Source organism: Dermochelys coriacea, chromosome 13, assembly GCF_009764565.3.
Source record: "Dermochelys coriacea isolate rDerCor1 chromosome 13, rDerCor1.pri.v4, whole genome shotgun sequence".
Taxonomy (NCBI): domain Eukaryota; kingdom Metazoa; phylum Chordata; order Testudines; family Dermochelyidae; genus Dermochelys; species Dermochelys coriacea.
In genome coordinates this window covers 3,684,782-3,706,181 of record NC_050080.1, presented here as the reverse complement: position 1 = coordinate 3,706,181, position 21,400 = coordinate 3,684,782, and the positions used below count along the sequence as shown (strand labels likewise).

General features: G+C 49.1%; 1 protein-coding gene across 2 annotated transcripts in view; it reads right to left on the bottom strand.

Moving 5' to 3' along the window:
* Positions 1-13,231, bottom strand: part of STK35 (serine/threonine kinase 35) — a 34,046-nt gene extending 20,815 nt beyond the window's left edge. The window contains exons 1-3 of one of the 2 annotated variants that reach the window (XM_038369605.2): positions 13,055-13,231; positions 12,075-12,624; positions 4,268-5,015 (exon numbers count right to left, since the gene is read on the bottom strand). In XM_038369605.2, the coding sequence (XP_038225533.1) occupies positions 4,303-5,015; positions 12,075-12,519 (1,158 nt within the window). In that variant the 5' untranslated portion in view covers positions 12,520-12,624; positions 13,055-13,231 and the 3' untranslated portion in view covers positions 4,268-4,302. Of the gene's footprint in view, positions 1-4,267; positions 5,016-12,074; positions 12,694-13,054 lie in introns of those variants that run through there. The other variant, XR_006275336.1, reaches the window with a different exon arrangement.
* Positions 13,232-21,400: the final 8,169 nt, after the last annotated feature.

Genomic DNA, 21,400 nt, shown 5'->3' with positions numbered 1-21,400 from the left:
AGCAGCTGTGTTAGTCTGTATTTGCAAAAAGAAAAGGATGACTTGTAGCAAACTGGATACAATTAACTTAGGCTTGAATAGAGACTGGGAATGGATGGGTCATTACACAAAGTAAAACTATTTCCCCATGTTTATTCCCCCTCCACCGTTCCTCAGACATTCTTGTCAACTGCTGGAAATAGCCTACCTTGATTATCACTACAAAAGGTTTCACCCCTGCCTCCCTCCTGCTGGTAATAGCTCACCTTAAGTGATCACTCTCTTTACAGTGTGTACGGTAACACCCATTGTTTCATGTTCTATGTATATAAATCTCCCCACTGTATTTTCCACTGCATGCAGCCGATGAAGTGAGCTGTAGCTCACGAAAGCTTATGCTCAAATAAATTTTAGTCTCTAAGGTGCCACAAGTCCTCCTCTTCTTTTTACTCTTACAGAGAAAGTCTCAGTGTGTGTGGAGTCAGGAGCAACAACTAGGACAGTCTGAGTAACATGCAGGACAGACAGCTCTGGGGTACTCAGCCAGGCTGGTAAATCCAGTAGGAAGGTCACCTTCATGGTCTCCAGCTGGCTTCAGCAGCAGAACAGCAGGAACACTTTCCCCCAAGAACCCCTAAATATTGGTTAAATATAAAATCTGCTGAGTGGCAGATCTGCAATATCTGTAGCATCAGTGTAGAGACACAAGCCCCCTTGGACCTTGAGAAGCCAGAAGGGGCCAGCGTGGGCAAGCTCTGGCTGGCAGCATTGCGTGCTGTCTAAGCTAGGATGTGAACTTTAGTTAAATTACAGTCTGAACTGTTTTCAGAGTAGCAGCCGTGTTAGTCTGTATTCACAGAAAGAAAAGGAGGACTCGTGGCACTAACAAATTTATTTGCGCATAAGCTTTCGTGAGCTACAGCTCACTCCATCGGATGTATTTGCTGGAAAATACAGTGGGGAGAACTGTAATTGCCATTTAACTCTTCAAACAGAAATGAGAGGCCTGTTCTGAATGGCACATACAGCAATTCAAGATACACGGTTCACAAGGGTCAAAGTTACACTTGCTGTGGGAACTGACTTGTGGTTAAATGCTCAATTGCGGGGGCATTAATGCCAACCTCAGGCACTGATTTAAGTTCATTTAGAGCTTCTCAGGCAGTTTCAGACTTAAGAGTTGGGAAGGTTTCATTGTTGCTGAGCTTTAGTATAAGGGACCTATTGTGGATTTGAAGGTGTGAATGCTGTTTAAAAAGGCATGCATGTAAGAACACTAATGCACAGTGAAGGAACCAAAGAAATACTTCCCCATCATGCAAAATAATGCGCCAAGTCTACAATGAACATAGGGCCAGCACTCAGTTCAGCTACTGGGGATAAGCAAAGCATGGCCACGATGGCACATTCAATTTAGTTATATGAGTGGTAACCACTTCCACTGCAGCTGGGTCACTAAAGGAAACATTTGGTGAAGACTAATTGCTGGCTCCATCCATGAATAGGGAAGGGGGGGAATCTGAACAGGCAGCTAGAGTTTTAAGAAAACCGCTGCAGGGTAGGACTGTCCTCTTTTTATTATCCCTGCATTTACTATTCTGCAGATATGTGCAGAATGGATTTTCCCCAGAGGGCACTGGCGTGTTACATAACTCAGCAGCATTGCATTAGCAGAGCATGAGTGATCACAGCTGGCAACAGCAGAGGCAAAACATGGACCACTCGGGAGATGCTTTAAAAATAGCATTTCCTCCTGTGGGGGTTGGGGATAACATCCACCTCTTCCCTTAAAACCAAAAGATGAAGTATGCAATTGTAGTAGCATCTAGTCCTACCAGAACAGGTAAGGATCAGTTATCACTAAAGTCCAGTTCAAGGGTTCACAGTTCTGCTCATTCATTCATTCACTCCCTACCTCAACCTCATCAGGAACCTGCATTATACACAGCCAGTGATCCACCACCCTGTGCACTAATGCAGCCCCACCATTCAGTCATTCACTGTGATGTACCTTTTCGCATACATGGCATTAGAGGGCGAGTATCTAGAACAAAGTCTCAAATAAGGGAGTCTTTGCTTTCCTGGATTAAAATTAGATTCTTACAAAAAACAAAAAACCAAAAACAAAAAACACAAAACTTAGTTCAATCACAGCAGCAGCTCTTCAGCTGAGAAAACCAGCTGCTGATTGACACTGGTAAGAAATGCCCCAAACAACATACTTGTCTGGGCACATTCCAAACTGGTGTCTAGAGAAAGGGGAGGGAGAGCACATCTTTATTACATAATCTCTGGAATGCTCACTTCAGGTCAAGGCAAATCAACATCAGCAAGGAAATTAGGAGCCAGGGCTGCCAAAGTGCCCTTAACTCATCCTGTTGTACATGCATATTACTGCAGAGGCATGTCTCTAGTCTACAGGTTGATCTTGCCACATGTTGCACAACTTCACCATGAAGGGGGAAAATAGTGACATGTGCCAAGGCAGCTCCAATTTGTAATTTCCTTTAATATTTAATTTGAGTATGAGCTCCTCAGTCTCCTGAGCACAGCAAGCAGAACAGGTGGGCTAAGTTCCAGTTTGGTCATTTTTCCACTAATTAAGCATCACAGATCATTCCTAATCAGCATTATACAGAGAACACTGCAGGAGCTTTTGAAAGACCAAGATTCTCCAAAGGCCAGTTTTACTTTCATCTCCCAGATCTGCAATTTTCCAGTTTCATCCCAGTTCTTTGGCTCGGGGAATCCCTAGTAACTGCTTTTATTTCTAAGTGGCTTTGCCACAAATAAATACTTCCCAGTTACTAAGGACACCAGCTCAATGTAACCCCATTCCCTAGTTCTACAGCTCTGACAGACAAGGCTTTTGGCTACTGGAGTCCTTTAGGTTCTGAATACAGCAGTGGCAAGGGCACACTCTGAGAGCTTTGCTTCCTCGAATTTTGGAGTTCCCAGGTGTGGTTTAGGGAACTGAGCCTAGAAGGAAAGAGGTTCCATTTAAATGAGCTGGGAGCAATCCGTTAAAATACAATAATTCTGTAAACGTTCTGCCTGTGAAGGCTTATATTGCCCAACTGTGCCAAATACAGGAACATGTGCCTGGCATTGCACAAGTATATTTCATGCTAGAAGGAACTCCCTTATTTAGTACTGGGAAGTAAAAATGAAACACGACCAACTACATTCCTTCTAGATGAAGCAAGATTGTGCATGCTGAAAACTCACCTGCCACTTTACCCAGTATATTCCTAAGCAGTGTGCACAGCTGTTTTAGCTCTTCAAATTCAATAGGGGTGTTATCAGTCCAGTACATTATATTGGGGTGGGAATGAGTATGCAGAGCCCAGGAGATCTGATGTCCAATGTTCCAGCTTCAGGGTTGCCTAAACTAGGCTCAGCCTGATTGCAACCATTAAGTAGAGGAGGTACTTTGATGTGGAAAGGATGAAGTAGCTGAGCAAAACTGTATTGCATCCAAAAGATAGCTAGTGAGTGGAATATAGCACCATATCATGGGAAGGCTTCTGAGCATAGTGATGAGCTTCATTTGTGTACAAACAGAAGAAAATTGCTATATTACATGCAAAAACCACAATTAAGAGAACATTAAGACTGCAAAGGGACACACTCTAGTTATCGACAAGGCAGCCAATGAAGGCTTCTGTCCCCTCATGTGTATACATGATACAAGGATCACGTTACCATACTATTCTTTCCCTGCAGGATCCCTCCCTCTAGTTGGTCAGTGCGCAGAGAATGAGCCAGCAGGAAAGTTTTTGTCCTAATTGTTTGAGTGGTCCCTTGCCTCATCACATCACTCACCTGAGCAGAGTAAGGTCTCTAGAGGTACCTTCCTCTGCTCAGTTGAGTGATGGTGTGAGGACAAGCACACAAAAGTAAGATCTCATAGATTTTGGTTTGTTTCTCATCACAGTGGTTCTAGTAACCTTAACTATAGAAATACACTAGCCAGCTCGGTCAGTGAGGGAGTGAGTGAGGTAGGGGTCCTCTCAGCAACTGAGTCTTGTGTTAGACACTGTTTCCAATATAGGGTTTGGAGAACATTAAATAGGGCTGCTGCTAGTTCTGTTTTTCATCTCCTTTTTATGATTTTTTTATTTAAATAAAGGTGGATGAAAGCCTCAGGAAGTAGTCCTTACCTGAGTCAGTGGATAAATAGCTAAGAATATAAAAGGCTCCACTGTGCCATTACACAGTACAGCCAATAAGTGGGATGGTGCAATAGGTGAAGAAAAGAGTTGCAGAAGAACTGCAGAATACTTACCCAATTGCAAAATGCACTAATGCTTTGCCCTGAATTTAAGCAGCACATGTAACCTGGTCCATTCTGGTTTCAAGCTCAAAGGCATCAGGTCGATCCTGTGGGTTAGCAGCTAACATGTCTTTCAAGAGTTGCTTTATCCCCTCAGACATGGAAGTCCTGCGTTTCTGGGGGATATGCAACTCCATCTTTGGGTTTTCTAGCAGTGCTTCCCCAACGGGCACAATCTCTGTGCCCTGCTTGATGTAGGTCCCCAGTAGCTCCTTCTTGGTCTCTGCGTCGATGAAAGTTATCCTCTCAATCATGGCCCAGATGATGATGCCCAGGGCAAAGATGTCTGCCTTGGCAGTGTAGTGTCCCTCCCAGACTTCAGGGGCCATGTAGAAGTCAGAGCCGCAGGCTGAAGACAGCCAGTACTTGTTCACATTCACATTTTTGTTATCATTCCCACCTTCCTTGCCCCGAGCCGTCAGGCCAGCACAGACCTTGCTGAGTCCAAAGTCTGCCACCTTGAGAACCGGGGTGCCGGACTTCTCAGTGATCAAGATGTTGTCTGGCTTCAGGTCCCTGTGCACAATATGGTTCTTGTGCAGGAAGGCAATTGCGCTGGTTAGCTGTAGCATGAAACTCTTGTTAGTGGCTGGGTCTGGTCGCCGCGAGAGCACGTACTGATTCAGATCTCCCCCTTCGCAGAACTCCATGACGAACCAGAGATAACAGGGTTCCTCAGCATAGCCCAAGATTCTCTCACCTTAAAAAAAGAAAGAAAGACAGAGGCATGGTAATGGCAGGCACAGCAAGAGGTTAGCAATGGTAAGGACAGTTCTGTTTTAAATGCAGCGGAAAGTCCTGAGGAGTCTAGCCAGAGCTGCCCTCACAAGAACATGCTGGTGATCACTGCTGGTAGGTGTCTCATTTGTAAGTTATGCAGAAAGCTGCTGACACCCTCATCTCTATAGTTTAATTGCTTTGGGGCCCTGTGGAATGAGGGGGCTATAGAATATTTTTCACTTCCTATCACAGTCACAACCGTACCCTAGACACCAGCTTAAAGGACGGTTTGCTTTAAAAGTTATTCTACAAATGGCACTGAGAGGAGGTAAACATGAACCCACCCTTTTTAGTTTCTACAGAGCTCAGATTGCAAGTGAACAGTTTTACTATCAGTCCTGCATGCTCCACTTGGAATCTGAAAACCAAGCTATATTTTTTCAGTTTCTGCATTTACCCCCAATAAGATTCTGCAGTTAGAATTCTCAGCCTTGCTAATGATGTAGGAATCAGAAGAGAATTGAGCTTGCTCTCCTATGTGGTAACTGGAGCCACTAAGGGCTGGCCTACTCTAAGTTTTACTGGCATAACTCCCTTGGTAAGTATCAGAGGGATAACTGCGTTAGTCTGTATCCACAAAAACAATGAGGAGTCTGTTGGCACCTTAAAGACTTAACAGATTTATTTGGGCATAGGCTTTCGTGGGTAAAAACCCACTTCTTCAGATCCCTTTTTTACCCATGAAAGCTTATGCCCAAATAAATCTGTTAAGTCTTTAAGGTGCCACTGGACTCCTCATTGTTTCTATTGGTAAGGAGTATGATTTTTTGCCAACATAGGTGTATATTGGTAAAAGCCCTCGTGTAGATATAGTAATACCAGTACATAAACTGCTGATTACCATTAGAGCTTACTTGGGATGATATCTGTGCCTACAGCCATATTCCTAACAGGGAGGGGAGGAATCTTGAACTGTTTGCCTCCTAGCAAATAGCACTTCCTGAATACAGTGAACTAACATGATGCAGGAGAGAAGATAGTTGACCTTGGTTATACAGACAGAACCTGTTAGTGCAACTAGAGTATTTCCTCATAAGATGTTGAGAATTAAATATCATAAACCCAGAGTACTCAACTCAATGGCCTCTACTTTTTCCATCAAATCATATGGGCAGAGCTGAAAAGTTAAAATGTGTCAAATGACTCCACCCTCCAGCAAATAAACATTTTAGCACAGACTCCAGAGACCGCATGGGAAAGGAACCAGGATTTCCAATGACTGATAAAGCCAAAGAACACCAAACAAGCCAAGTCATCAGCTCTTTAATGTCAGTCTCTGTAATGGTCAGTGACTGGTATGGGTAGGTGGAGAGAAATATTGGTTATTTGCATAAACAGTCTGGAACCATGACTACTGCCATGGGAATTACAAAAGAAGGATCTGGCTGCATCTCCCTGTCCTATGTGAATGATGAAAGTTAGATCAGAGGGAGGACTGGGAGGGAGACCCTTTAAACCAGCAGTTCTCAGCCAGGGGTCCAAGGCCCCCTTGGGGGCTGCAAGGAGGTTTCAGGGGGTCCACCAAAGAGGGCCACCATCAGACTCACTAGAGCTCAGGGCAGAAAGCTGAAGCCCTATCATCCAGGGCTGAAGCCTGAGCAATTTAGTTTTGTGGGACCACCTGTGGTAGGGGGCCCTGGGCAATTGCCCTGCTTCCTCCTCCCTACCCCCCTATGCTGGCCCTGGCTTTTATATGCAGAAAAACAGTTATGGCACAGGTGGGCTGTAAAGTTTTTATAGCATAGGGGTGGTGTGGGTGGGGAGGCTTAGAAAGAAAAAGGTTGAGAACCCCTGCTTTAAACAAGCCATCAGGAAGTGGCGTGCTGGTGGCATTTGCTGGGCAGGCCAAATCAAGGCTCCCTAATAAGAGTACTGTAAAGAGGGAATCCCTCCAAGTTAGAGTCTCTGTGGAAAACAGACTATTTGGGGAAGGAAGGGTTATTTGTTTCTGGAGATGAAAACTCAGAACAGGAAAACAGCAGCCACTGTCTGAGCTGCCCTTGGTGAGAGAGTGGGAAAAGACATGACAGAATGGAAAACCAAAAACAGAGCTACTGGTCTTGGGAACAAAAACGTTTGCTCAGTCAAAACAGTTATGTGAACTTATAGCTTATAATTTTATTAACTCAGCTTAATTAAAAAAAACCTCATTAAGACACAAGAGTTTGTGTATACCCTTCAGTCAGTGCTGCTCCAGCCCCCTGCAGGAAGATTTTGGGTGGGATGGCTATTCCTGGCAAGGAATTACACTGTTTCGGTAGATTTCAGAGTAGCAGTCGTGTTAGTCTGTATTCGCAAAAAGAAAAGGAGTACTTGTGGCACCTTAGAGACTAACAAATTTATTTGAGCCTAAGCTTTCGTGAGCTGTAAATAAATAAAATTTGTAAATAAAAATAAATTTGTTAGTCTCTCAGGTGCCACAAATACTCCTTTTCTTTTTACTGTTTTGGTAATAACTCTGAATAATAGCTGTTCTATGTGTTGTGTATTCTATGCCTGAGGATGTACGGACTCTGCTTATAACAGCAACGTCACACCCCTCGTGTGCATGTCAGACGAAAGTAGGAGTGCAGGCAGTACCAGGGTATAGGGCACATGTGGGAATGCAAAAGCAATCAGATTCTAATCGTGTTGATGGGTAGGTACCTTTCTACAAGTGTGACCTGTGTAGTGGCGGCCAAGCTCAGTAACAGAGCCAGTCAGTTTCCAACAAGCTGAAATATTGGTTTAGCAACGAAGAAAAAGCCTTCAGTTTTTAAGAGCACAGTGAGGATTGTTGAGTTCTGAAGCACATCCTTGGCCACTGGACTCCCACAAGCCAAGCCCGCTCGTGTCAAGACAGCTGCATCCACAGCGGTAGGCCAAGTACAGTGCTAGTAACTGGGGGTGGGACACTGACCTACCAGGCCTATGCCAGGAGCAATATTTATTCACTTACTTTCTATAACCCAGAAAATTATTATTTTGTTAAATCACCTTTCTGCTATCGAAATAAAGAGCCTCCATTTAAAGAGCCGACAAAGTAGTAGCTAAAATGGAATTTCCAAAAGTGGAATTAAGTGACCAAGAACAATAAAAAGTTTGGACAATAGGCATGATGAGAGCTGGGAAAAAGCTGCTCCAAGCCACCTTTCTGCTCCCCTGATCCTGGGCCAGATGGGGACCAAAATGGCCTTCAACGTAATTTAGGAGAGTCCTTAGGATGCTTTGGATTATGCTGGTTGCAGTGATCCCATAGGCTCTCGTCAGCCCTCCCCTCTGGCATGTCCCCTTACCCACACACCAGGGAGTGAGTGGCATAGAACTGGCAATGGCAACAACCTCCCCTACATCAGGGCCAATCCTCTACTAATCCTTCAGGACTACTTTCAAGCAGTTTTGTGCTATTGAGACAGTGCAAGTCAGCTGGAACCAAAGCAGAGAATCTGGCCCCATAAACACAAAAAGGTACAACTAATGTTACACTCAGGTTGCATGTGCACATTCACACCACTGTGACAGTGAATCTGAAGACTACACATAGCTGAGTTTTGAAGAGGGTGCTGATTGTTACATAGGGGGTGGGGAGGGGTGTTAGCCCTCATGTGGTGAGGACCAGGTTAGGGTTTGTGTGGCAGAGCTACACAATTGGGACCATAAACTACAGAGACTATTCACAGGAATCCTATACACACAGGATAGAACATGGCCCTTGCGTAGGAATTTAGCATTTTAAATTCTGCTAATGATCCAGCCTCCTACTCTGACTTATGCAGGAATGCTCCACACAAACAGCAGAAAGAGCAGGCACCTTGCAGTAGGTGTAGTGGGAAAAGCAGGAATAAAAGGGAGACTATTGTCCCATGTTGCATTTGCCTTCTTCCTCCTCTAGCCTTGATCCTCCCCTTTCTTTATTTGCACTCTATGGCTGCTGCAGTGACATTTCCCTGAAACACCTTTTGGAACCTCAACATTTCAAAGTGACTTCATTCAGTCAAATCACTGAGCAAATTTAACAGCTATCGAACTGGTGTCCCTTTCTCCATTGTTGCAATTAGATGTAATCTTAAAAGACGCTCGTTAGCACAAGATACTGGCTGTTAAGAGTCACATGGCAAACAGAAGATACGGCCAGCACGCTGCACTGAAGAAAGATGGCCACAGACACTGGTGGCATTTGCACTGCTGTGTTGTAACTAGCGTGCAGGCTGGATATCATGGACACTTTTCAGAGTAGCAGCCGTGTTAGTCTGTATTCGCAAAAAAAAGGAGTACTTGTGGCAACTTAGAGACTAACAAATTTGAGCATAAGCTTTTCATGGACACTGTAGAAGTATTTAGAGAGCTACAGCACGGAGTCCAGGCTGCTCGCAGCCAGTCTGTAGCATGTTAGCCGACATGCTAGTGAGCACTACCCTATCTAGGTTCAGTTTCTCTCTAATAAGAGTGTTATGTACATTGACACCATTGGCTAGAACAGCTGACAGGGCACGTGGTCAAACACGAGCCCTGAACATGCGCATGTAAGAAGGCTGTGGCTTTGCACATTGCCGATATATGTACTTCCCTCTCAATGGTCCCTCAATTGAGACTAATGGAACTCCAAGCCGGGTGCTCAGCTTCAGCTGTATTTTGCTTTAACCAGAGATGCCGAATAATGAATTTCAGATCATAAATGACATTCACTCTGCTAAAGAATTTGAACCCTACAGTCTAGTGGTCTGTTACTTGAGCCTCATCCAAAATGAGGAGCACGAGTTAATCCCCACATCCTGAACCTCCGCACGTTGGCACAACATCTGTGCATGCCTGTAAATAGCCCAGCTGAGGTCATGCAGAATGGCACAGCAGGGATTCTAAGTGCTGGGCTCAGGGGCCAGAACACTGTTGGTGGCAGGGAACAAGAGGGGCACGATTAAGCACCAGTGCCTTCGGAAGGGGAAACTGAGGTACAGTAGCTTTTGGCGAGGTCTCCCCCCACCTGTTGTTTACCTACTTCAAAGCACCTATCAGTACAATATCATTGTAGAAGTTACATAGCTTTGGAGGTAACTGAGCTGCAAGCTACTGAAGTTCTTTTTTGGGGTGAACCGATGCGTTTTGGAGCATACAGGGGTCTTCACCTTGCAAATAGCAGAACTCAAAGCTTACTGACAGGTCTGTGATGACAGGATAGGTAAGAGGATGATGAGGGGGTGCAGTAGCTTTGAGGGAGAAATTCACCAAATGCAAGTTCAAGCTGGCTTTGATTGTTGCAATGCAGTGCATGTCTCCCCCTCAGGGTAGGAAGGGGAGGGGGGTCCCAGGGGGGTCTCCCCAATTTGCAGATTCCTTCAGCAGAATCTTTTACTTTCATATACAATTGGCTCCTTGTTGCCATGAGGGAAGGTCTGAGGGAGAGGGGATGGCTTCTGCCTGAGGCAGTTTCTAGGATAGAGGAGAACATAGAGGAATCTTTCAGAGGAGAATATTGCCCTGGGGAACCTCTTTCCCTAGTTCCCCGGGAAGGACTCCGCTACAGGGACTGTACAACGAGGGCCCCAAGAGGAGCCCCCCACTCCCTTTCTGCCAGGTCTCCGGACTCAGAGAAGGTTGGCCCTGCTTATTATAAATGAGGTGGGTCTCACTGGAGGAGGGGCAGGGCCCTCAAGGGTGGTACCCACGCCTAGGGTTCCAATTATCTTTCAGAAAGTTCTTCCTGAGGAACATGCATAGTTGACTCTGCCTGTGGCTGGGTTTATGAGAAGGAATCCCCGAGAGAACTATGGGAGCCTCCCTCCTTCCTTCCTGGGGGGTGGGGGTATATAGTGGGACCCAGAGGGGTGACACAAGAAGAACAGATCTTCCTACAGTTGAGTGGGAATACAGGGGTTATGGAAAGCCCCTGGTCGGAGCTGTAGGGGGGAAGGGGCTGGTGTGGTGGGGGTAGGGGGATCTTCTACCAGATACAAGTAAAGTGGTCTCTGCTTTCTGCTGGGTGAGGGGTTTATGGAGGATCCCCCTGAGGAGATATACAAGGTAGCAGGCTGGGGGGGGGGGATGCTTGATGCTCTATGGGGGGGGTATTATGAAGGGTCGGGGGGGGCGCAGGGGTGCACAAGGGTTCGAGGATTGTGTTCGGGTCCCGGGGGTGGGTCCCGGTACCTTTCAGGGAGGTCTCCACCAGGCGCAGGTAGAGCGGGCTCTGGGGGGGTTACGGGGGGGGGTCCCGGTACCTTTCAGGGAGGTCTCCGCCAGGCGCAGGTAGAGCGGGCTCTGGGGGGGGTTTACGGGGGGGGGTCCCGGTACCTTCAGGGAGTCTCCGCCAGGGCGCATGTAGAGCGGCTGGGCTCTGGGGGGGTTACGGGGGGGGGGGTCCCGGTACCTTTCAGGGAGGTCTCCGCCAGGCGCAGGTAGAGCGGGCTCTGGGGGGGGTTACGGGGGGGTCCCGGTACCTTTCAGGGAGGTCTTCGCCAGGCACAGGTAGAGCGGGCTGTGGCTCTGGGGGGTTACGGGGGGGGTCCCGGTACCTTTCAGGGAGGTCTCCACCAGGCGCAGGTACAGCTGGCTCTGGGGGGGTTACGGGGGGGGTCCCGGTACCTTTCAGGGAGGTCTCCGCCAGGCGCAGGTACAGCGGGCTCTGGGGGGGGTACGGGGGGGGTCCCGGTACCTTTCAGGGAGGTCTCCGCCAGGCGCAGGTAGAGCGGGCTCTGGGGGGGTTACGGGGGGGGTCCCGGTACCTTTCAGGGAGGTCTCCGCCAGGCGCAGGTAGAGCGGGCTCTGGGGGGTTACGGGGGGGTCCCGGTACCTTTCAGGGAGGTCTCCGCCAGGCGCAGGTACAGCTGGCTCTGGGGGGGTTACGGGGGGGTCCCGGTACCTTTCAGGGAGGTCTCCGCCAGGCGCAGGTAGAGCGGGCTCTGGGGGGGTTACGGGGGGGTCCCGGTACCTTTCAGGGAGGTCTCCGCCAGGCGCAGGTAGAGCGGGCTGTGGCTCTGGGGGGGTTACGGGGGGGTCCCGGTACCTTTCAGGGAGGTCTCCACCAGGCGCAGGTACAGCTGGCTCTGCTTGTTGCCGTGGCTCATGCGCTGGCCCAGCCCGTCGCGCTGCAGCACGCACTCCTCGAAGCGCACCACGTTGGGGTGGCGGCGCCGCAGACTGGTCAGGGCCCAGAACTCGGCCAGCGCCAGCTCCACGTTCTCGGGCGCGTCGCAGCGGATCCGCTTGACGGCCAGGCGGGCGCCGCTGCGGCCCGACACGGCCTCGTACACCACCCCGTAGGAGCCGCGCCCGATCTCCGCCACCAGGCTGTAGCGCGGCGCCCCGGCCCCGCCGCCCGCCGCCGGCTCCATGGGGCCCCTCAGCGCCGGGCCCCGCTCCCGCTCCCGCTCCCGCTCCGGCCGCCGCCTCCGCTCGGCCGCGGGCCTTTGTGTCCCTCTGCGGCCGCCGTCCGCCGCGGCCGTTTCCATGGCTGCTCCGCCGCGTGGGGCCCTGGCTGCTGCCGCCCGGGACCCCCACTCCTCATCCCTCCGCCCCGGGCGCGGGGAACATGGGCCGCCTCCGGGAACCGGAGCCTGCGAACGACACAAGCCCGACAGGCAGGGATTGAGACCGGGGGGGGGGGGGGTGGGACTGAGTCGGAGGATAGAAAAGCGCGCCCTGCCTGCCCCTTTAAGGGTTGAGCCAATAGCGGCTGCCGAGGAGGGTGAGGCCGAACCATTCTGGGGGGAGAGGGAGGAGAGCAAGGGGTCGCCCACCCCAAACGCCTTCAGGAAAAACAGGAGCCGCTGCTTCCATGGGCAGCTCGACAAACGGCAATTAGAAATCCTAGTGGGCATTACTAGCCTTGCCAAGCGTTACCATTGGCTCAGCTCCCAATCCATTGTCTGGGTTGCCCCCCGTTTATAATGGTTTGTCCCCCGGCCTGTAAACACCCCATAGCGGGCTGCCGGGAGAGTCCATTATGCAGCAAGGGGGAGGGGGGGAGAGGAATCACTCATTTACCTGTCTCCCTCCCTGCCCGAGCAAAGCCCGCGCGGCTGGGCCAGGGGACGCTGCGGGGCGCGGGGCGGAGCTGCTGCTGCTGCGGCGGCGGGGCTCACACCGGGCGGCGCAGGGGCGCTGAGAGGCTGCGGATGCTGCCGCGCCTCCCCCCCCCCCGCCGGCCGCGGTGCTGGGGTCTGGGCGCTGCGCGCGGACAGTGCGGCTGAGCGGCGGCGGCGGCTGGGATAAGAGCCGGGACGCAGCAGCCCCTTACGTAACCCTTATGTAACCGCGGCCGGCTCCGGGCTGGGGGAGCCGAGCCGAGCCGAGCCGAGCCTTAGTCCTTTCTCCCTCTGGGGCGCGGCTGGCAGCGGCTACAGTGGCGGCATGGGGGGTGAATGGGGGAGGGGCAGTGGTAGGATGGAGGTGGGGGGTGCAGTGGGGTGAATGGGGAGGGCTGGGGGGTGCAGTTTCGGGATGGGGGTGAATGGGGGAGGGGTGTTTAAAGGGAGGGCTGGGTAGTGGGGGCTGTAAATGGGGGGGGAATGGGGAGGGCTGGGCAGTGGTGGGGGGTGCAGCGTCAGGATGCGGGTGTGATTGGGGGAGGGGTGGGCAGCGGAGGAATGGGGGGAATGGGGAGGGCTGGGCAGTGGTGGGGGGTGCAGCGTCAGGATGCGGGTGTGATTGGGGGAGGGGTGGGCAGTGGTGGGATGGGGGGTGCAGCGTCAGGATGCGGGTGTGATTGGGGGAGGGGTGGGCAGCGGAGGGATGGGGGGAAATGGGGAGGGCTGGGCAGTGAGGGGGGTGCAGCGTCAGGATGCGGGTGTGATTGGGGGAGGTGGGCAGTGGTGGGATGAGGGAATGGGGAGGGCTGGGCAGTGAGGGGGGTGCAGCGTCAGGATGCGGGTGTGATTGGGGGAGGTGGGCAGTGGTGGGATGAGGGAATGGGGAGGGCTGGGCAGTGGTGGGGGGTGCAGCGTCAGGATGCGGGTGTGATTGGGGGAGGGGTGGGCAGCGGAGGGATGGGGGGAATGGGGAGGGCTGGGCAGTGAGGGGGGTGCAGCGTCAGGATGCGGGTGTGATTGGGGGAGGGGTGGGCAGCGGAGGAATGGGGGGAATGGGGAGGGCTGGGCAGTGAGGGGGGTGCAGTGTCAGGATGCGGGTGTGATTGGGGGAGGTGGGCAGCGGAGGGATGGGGGGAATGGGGAGGGCTGGGCAGTGGTGGGGGTGCAGCGGCGTGGGAGGTGCAGTGTCGGGATGCGGGTGTGATGGGGGAGAGGTGGGCAGTGGTGGGATGAGGGAATGGGGAGGGCTGGGCAGTGAGGGGGGTGCAGCGTCGGGATGCGGGTGTGATTGGGGGAGGGGTGGGCAGCAGCGGGATGGGGATGAGAAGGGGGAACTTGAGGCTGGGCAGCTAATGGGGGACGACTGTGCAGTAGCAGCAGGGGGAAGCGGGGAGCCGTGCAGCTGCAGCAGGAAGGAGTGTTTTGTCTTGCAGGCGGCTGTGCTGCACTGCACAGTGGGGGTAATAAACTGAAAGGTGGGGCCTATGCCTCAGTCTGCAGGGGGTGAATTAGGCAGGTGTTGTGATGAAGGGGCCCCCATGACTTGAAATGCTTGTGGTTTAAAGGTAAGAACAGGAGGAGAGGACAGACCCGGACGCTTAAGAAGTCAAGGATGATAGCAGTGCAGATGAGTGATGTGTGGATTTTAAGGTTTACATGGTGATTTCTTGACAAGGTTTCTTGACAAGTGTTTTTCACCACACCAGGAATTAGCCTCTGAGACTGATATCATCAAACATTTCCTAAAGCTTACAGACATTGGGCCAAATCCTGCTGTAGCTCCACTGAAGTATATAGGGGACTTTAAAATCTGCAGCAGTTTTGGCTGTTAGATGTATTCTGGAGCATAGATATTGTAGCACTGGACTGACTTATTGGACCCACTAATTTTTACTACAATATAGTCTGTTTTTAGAAGCTGAGAGAGAAAATTTCTTGGCCATCAGATAAACTTCTGAATATATTTGCTACACGATGCATTGCTACAGCAGTTCCCAGCACCCAACAAATGCAGTTTGCAAAGGCCTGCATTGTCCCAGTGAATCCTAATTGTAGTTTAGTGACACTTGATCAGCCATTTGAATGTGTGCTGCTGTGAAGTCTGTCCCATAACTAACTTCATCCAATCACTTGCTAGTTTCAAATGCCATAGTTTCATCTGACAAAGTTAAACAAATCCCTGTTCCCCATGCCCAGCTTGTCTGGGATTTTACAACTGTGTTTTCAAACAGAAAATTCCTTGCGAATGTCACTGGTCATGAACGTGAAGCTGTAATTGTGTCCAGTGTTGTTTTTCTCAGCTTTGGGACAGCTCGCTTTGGGTTTCCAGGCTTGCGATAAAGAGAGATTCATTGCTGGAGCTTCTTAAAGCAAAATAAACGGTTTGAGTTGGCTGCTCCTTGCCAGTAATACAGGATTTAAAGCAGCACCCATCCCTAATACACCTCGCATCACAGGGCATGGCCTGGGATCAGTGATCTGCCTGAATCAGTCGAGTTCATGATAGTAAGCAGTGAAACCCAAGAGTTAATTGGTTTTACATGTCTGTTGAGCGATAGCTCGGCAGTAAATAAATCCAGTACTTAATACACTTGGAGGCACCGTGGAGGCTCAAGAGCTCTGACAGCTATTTGGGTTATGTTAAAAAAACAAACCCAAAGACAATTACTAAAGACGCCAAGAAACAGCTGTGAGTCTCCATCTGTAATTACTTCCAAGTCTGTATTCTGCCTTGCAAAGGTCTCCTTGATACAAAGAAAATTGAGACTCTCCCAGTGACTCATCAGTGCATGAAGGTTTGGGTATGCTGTACTCGTTAACCCACTGCTCCCAGTTACTGGCCATGAGATTATGGCCAATTTCCCTAATTTCAGTCCCTCTAAGTCTGTAGCTCACGAAAGCTTATGCTCAAATAAATTTGTTAGTCTCTAAGGTGCCACAAGTACTCCTTTTCTTTTTGCGAATACAGACTAACACGGTTGCTACTCTGAAACCTGTCATCACTGTGAAGTGTATCTCTAGCTGACTGAAAGCTGCCTCTCACTGGGAGATACAGGCCACGTCTTCCAGAAAAGCTTGTGTCAATTACTCTCTGGGGAAGGTGGGAGATCTGCAGATCATGGCACACCCCCCCTCTCTTAGGCAAAGCACTTACTGTCAAAAGTCAGTGCAAGGTCCACTCCACCCATTCACTTCCTGGGATGCCGGCGGCCCTGCCAAACCCAGAGCACATCACTAAGGGCAGCCAGCATGCCAACCAGCTGTTGAGAAATGGTGGTTTTGTGTTCAGCTGGGCGAATAAAATTAACCTTTGGTTCATTCCCAAGCTGGTCTGTGGGTCATAGGTGGTTGATGGAGGCATGGGAGGGCTTACAGGGTCCCCTGGTGCTGCCTCCCCTAGTTTCCAGCTGCCTTTATAGATGTTCATTTCTTGGCGTAAAGATGGCTAAAAATGTACAAGTGCTCTGAAGGGGAGGGAGAGGCTGAAAGAGGACAGTGTAGATGGGTGCTGGGGCAGAGGCCATTCCAAGTGGAGCATTGCTACCAGAGGGTGTCGGTTGAGCCTTTAAAGAAGGGCAAAGATGGCAGCACATTTCAGGAGAGAGTCAAAAACGGAGCAGATCCTGAGGGTTCCAGTCACGGGGGTCGAGGAGAAGTCGTGATGTTTGGTAAGGGGAAAGGCAAAAGTGAGGGGCAGCAGAACAAACTCCTCATGGAGGAAGTCTCCTAAGAGTGGGATTTCCTCTTGCGCTTCCAAAGAGTGTCCAGGGTGACCTAGAGGGATTTATACCCATGCTCCGTACGCAGCTGATGCAAGCAGCATGGAACACAATCCTCCTCATTCCAGGTACACACGTGGACTACAGAAACGTACATTTACCGCCTCAGCAGATTGCCAAAAAGGGAGGCGTGTCCTGTGCTCCTTTTGTCAGAGCTCCCTTTCTGATGTGTGCAACTGGAAGGCCAGTGTTTTTATGCAAAGCCCTCCCTCAGCCAGCCACTTAACGTAGGATGCTTTAATAATAAGTACTTATAATTATTGCTGGTACGTTGTCCTTCTCTCTTATTTTCTGTCCCTGTATTGCTTTCCATGAAGCCTGCTAGCACATTGTTCCTTAGATTCCGTCCTGCAAGTGTACAAATCCTACCACAAAAAAAGCTGCTTATTAAATAAGAAAAGGGAAACGCTTCTTTCTCTGCTTTTTTCCTTCCTCTTTCTTTTTTCTCCCCTGGTGACACTAAAAATGGGCACGTAAAGCTGGAGATGATGACCTTAAAAGTGAGTTTTAGCATTATTCTTTTGTTGGCATGCCTCTTTTTTTAGTTGTTGAAATGATCCCCTCCTGAATAGGATCTGGGGCAAGGATGCTCTGTCTGCAGCAGCATGAGAGATCTCCCCTACAAATGGTGTGAGGCCCTCACTGTCTGGTGCAAAACAATACTGGTGATCAATACACTGGGAAAATCAGGTGCCCTTGGAAGATGGTACCTTTGTGAGTGTTGTGTTGTCCGATGGATTTCAGTTTGTGCAAGGCGAAGTACAGAATGGCCGGAGATGGTGGGGACTTGTTTCTTAGCCTTTCTGATGGAAATTTGAGAAGAAGTGGGAAGATGAATTTGATCTTCACATGCTGCTCAAGGTTGAAAAGTCACTGCCTTAGACTCTTCAGTCCTCCTCTTGCTGCTGGACTGAGTTTAATTTGCCTGCACAATTCATACAAATGCATCTAATTACCCACTTGCATGCACAGTTACCTGATTTGTGTGCACGATCATAGTAATTGTGTGTTTAAATTAAGCATACAATTCAATGTATATTTTGCATGCCCAGCTTTTTTTTTCTTTATAAGATCTAGCCAGTAATGTCCATACAGAGCAGGTAGGACCTCTGTTTTTACAGTGTCATCCAAAAGACACTTACACCGTAGACTGCATCATTCTCAGTTTATCTACTACATCTTGGAAGGACAAAGGTTTGTGTAGATCCAGCCAAGATTTGAACCTGTGATTTCAGGGAATCTGGTACCTAACTCACTAAGAAATCACACCTCTAAGCAGTGAAGCCTTAAAAGCAAAAATTATTCTATTATCATATTATGGGCCTAATCCTGCCTCATGGTGAATCCTTGTGTCAGCAAAACTCCCGCTGGCTTCAGTGACACCTTGTCTATGTTAGAGAAGTTTACCATGCTAAGAGATCCGTTGTTACAATGCCCACTTGCTGAAGTGAAGAAACAGATTGACAGACCCAGAAGAATACCCAGAAGTCACCTACTCCAGGACAGGCCCAACAAAGAAAGTAACAGAACGCCACTAGCCATCACATTCAGCCCCCAACTAAAACCTCCCCAGCGCATCATCAAGGATCTACAACCTATCCTGAAGGACAATCCCTCACTCTCACAGGTCTTGGGAGACAGACCAGTCCTCGCTTACAGACAGACCCCCAACCTGAATCAAATACTCCCCAGCAACCACTCAACAAAAACACTAATCCGGGAACCTATCCTTGCAACAAAATCCGTGGCCAACTCTGTCCACATGTCTATTCAAGGGACACCATCATAGGACCTAATCATATCAGCCACACCATAAGAGGCTCATTCACTTGCACATCTACCAATGTGATATATGCCATCATGTGCCAACAGTGCCCCTCTGCCATGTACATTGGACAATCTCTACGCAAAAGAATAAATGGAAACAAATCAGACACCAAGCATTATAACATTCAAAAACCAGTCGGAGAACACTTCAATCTCTCCGGTCACTCAATTTCAGACCTAAAAGTTGCAATTCTCCAATAAAAAAACTTCAAAAACAGACTCCAATGAGAAACTGCAGAATTGGAATTAATTTGCAAACTGGACACCATTAAATTAGGCTTGAATAAAGACTGGGAGTAGATGGGTCATTACACAAAGTAAAAACTATTTCCCCATACTAATTTTTCCCCCTACTGTTACTCACACCTTGTCAACTGTTTGAAATGGGCCATCCTGATTATGACTACAAAAGTTTTTTTTCTCCTGCTGATAACAGCCCACCTTAATTGATAGGTCTCATTACAGTTGGTATGGCAACACCCATTTTTCATGTTCTCTGTGTATATATATCTTCCTGCTGTATTTTCCACTGCATGCATCTGATGAAGTGGGTTTTAGCCCACGAAAGCTTATGCCCAAATACATTTGTTAGTCTCTAAGGTGCCACAAGTACTCCTCTTTTTTTTTTTTTTGCTGATACAGACTAACATGGCTACCACTCTGAAAACTGTCACCTTGCCTTCCGTCGAACAGCCAGCTTCCCAAGGAATTGCCCTATCTCTCAGATGGCTGTGATGCTGGGGGCTGAATTCTGCACTGTCAAACATCTTGCTTCTCACTCAATGTGGCTGAGCAGAAATTATGTTTTGTTTTGAAGGCCTGCATGCTCGTTACCCAACTCCCCCTTCAGAAAATACCAGGACAGGCTCCAAATGCTGCTGTGACACAAGAGCATGGTTCAGTGTCTGTGACCATTACGGCAGACTATGATAGCTTTTTTAGAAGGGGCTTGGGAAGGAACAACAAAGGGGAGCTGACGGGCCTGCAGAGAACCTGTGGACCACACTTAAAGTTTTTTGTGTTTCATTATAACCCACTTCTTCACTCAAGTCTCCAGAGACTTTTAATTCCTTTTTAAGTGGAGGTGTTAATAGGGGAAACATGCTACCTTAGATCTCTTGATATGTGCCTGCAGGCTCCGTTTGTCTTGGCTGTTGGTGAGGAGGGGACTTTGCAGAGCTAGTTGTATGTGTTGGCGCCAGTGCAGCCTTGTAACAGATGATGGATGCCTGCCCCTCCTGCCAACAGGAGGGCAGTTTATCAGGGCAAGGGATGCTAATTACAAGGTTGGAAGGGCTTGTTGGTGCAGTGGGCAGCTTCTTCACTAGTTAATTTTGTATGAAGGAGTGGGCTGATAGATGGAGATTGCAGTTTGGTGTCAGACCACTTGGCACATGCTGTGATGGAAGATCTGATTAAGCGCAGACTCAGCTGAAGTTACAAAGTGAGTGTAGATGGCTGCCGAGATCATCTTTTTTAAACTCAATTCACTTCTAAATAGAGTCACTTCGTCTCCTGCTTCTGAATGAGAGGGGCCATTAACACAATTAACAACCCAGCCCTTGTGGAATAGAGTTCTGAGTTCAGGGCAGCAGAGGCCAGCATGTTTGCTTTGAAGAGGCTCACAGTATTCTCAGTGACATGTCAGGCATAATGGAAGTTGTGTGATTCTTTTGTTTATTCGGGCTCATTATTTAATAACGGCATCACGTAGCTGCTAGTGTTTGATTGCACAGGCAAATTATGTACTTTCGTGTGCAGAAGAACTATGTATGCAAATGGCTAATTAGTACAAGTAGACACGCTCGTTGTCTTTGAACATTTATGGTGGGTTTTCTGAAGAATTGGGTCGTGTTTTTTTTTTTTTTTTAACCCAGATGCAGGAACCAGTTGAAGACGTACTTTGAATTTACACCTGACTGGGTTGTTTTCATGTGATGTTCACAGTGTCACTACTAGAGTGACCAGACAGCAAGTGTGAAAAATTGGGACAAGGGGTGGGGGGTAATAGGTGCCTATATAAGAAAAAGCCCCCAAAATTGGGACTGTCCCTATAAAATTGGGACATCCGGTCACCCTCGTCACCACCCTGCACCATCCCCTCTTGCCTCTCCTTAAAGAACGCTGCCATTTCCCTACCTATGTGAGGCTCTGTGGATAGCCTATGGGACTACAAAGCAGGGAATTGCTTCTACTACTGCTGAGATGCTGAACACCCTCAGGTCTTATTGCCTATGCTGTGTGGAGGGCATTTGATATATTGTAAGATTAGGCCCTTATTCAGCATCCCCAGCTGTAAAAGGAGATGAAACTCTTACTTCACAGTGCTGCACCTACATATTCAATGATGAGCTGGTTGTATTGGAGATACACACTTCACATCTCCCCGTGGCCCTTGAAACATAAAGGGTGTTCCTCTTGGGGAAGTACTGTACCCGTTAAGAAGAGGTAAGGATCAGGTGCCTGCGACAAGGAGAACTTAGGAGAAATCTAACATATTTCTGCCAGCCTTTCATGGCTCTTCCAGCATTTGCTTTGGTTTTCCAATAAATTATTCAAGACGTTTTGAGCAAACACTTGTCAGGGCTGGTCTAGGTTTACTTGGTCCCGTCTCCGTGCAGGGGGCGGCCTAGGTGACCTCTTGAGGTCCCTTCCAGCCCTACAGTTCTGTGATTCTATGGATAGCGTTGCCACTG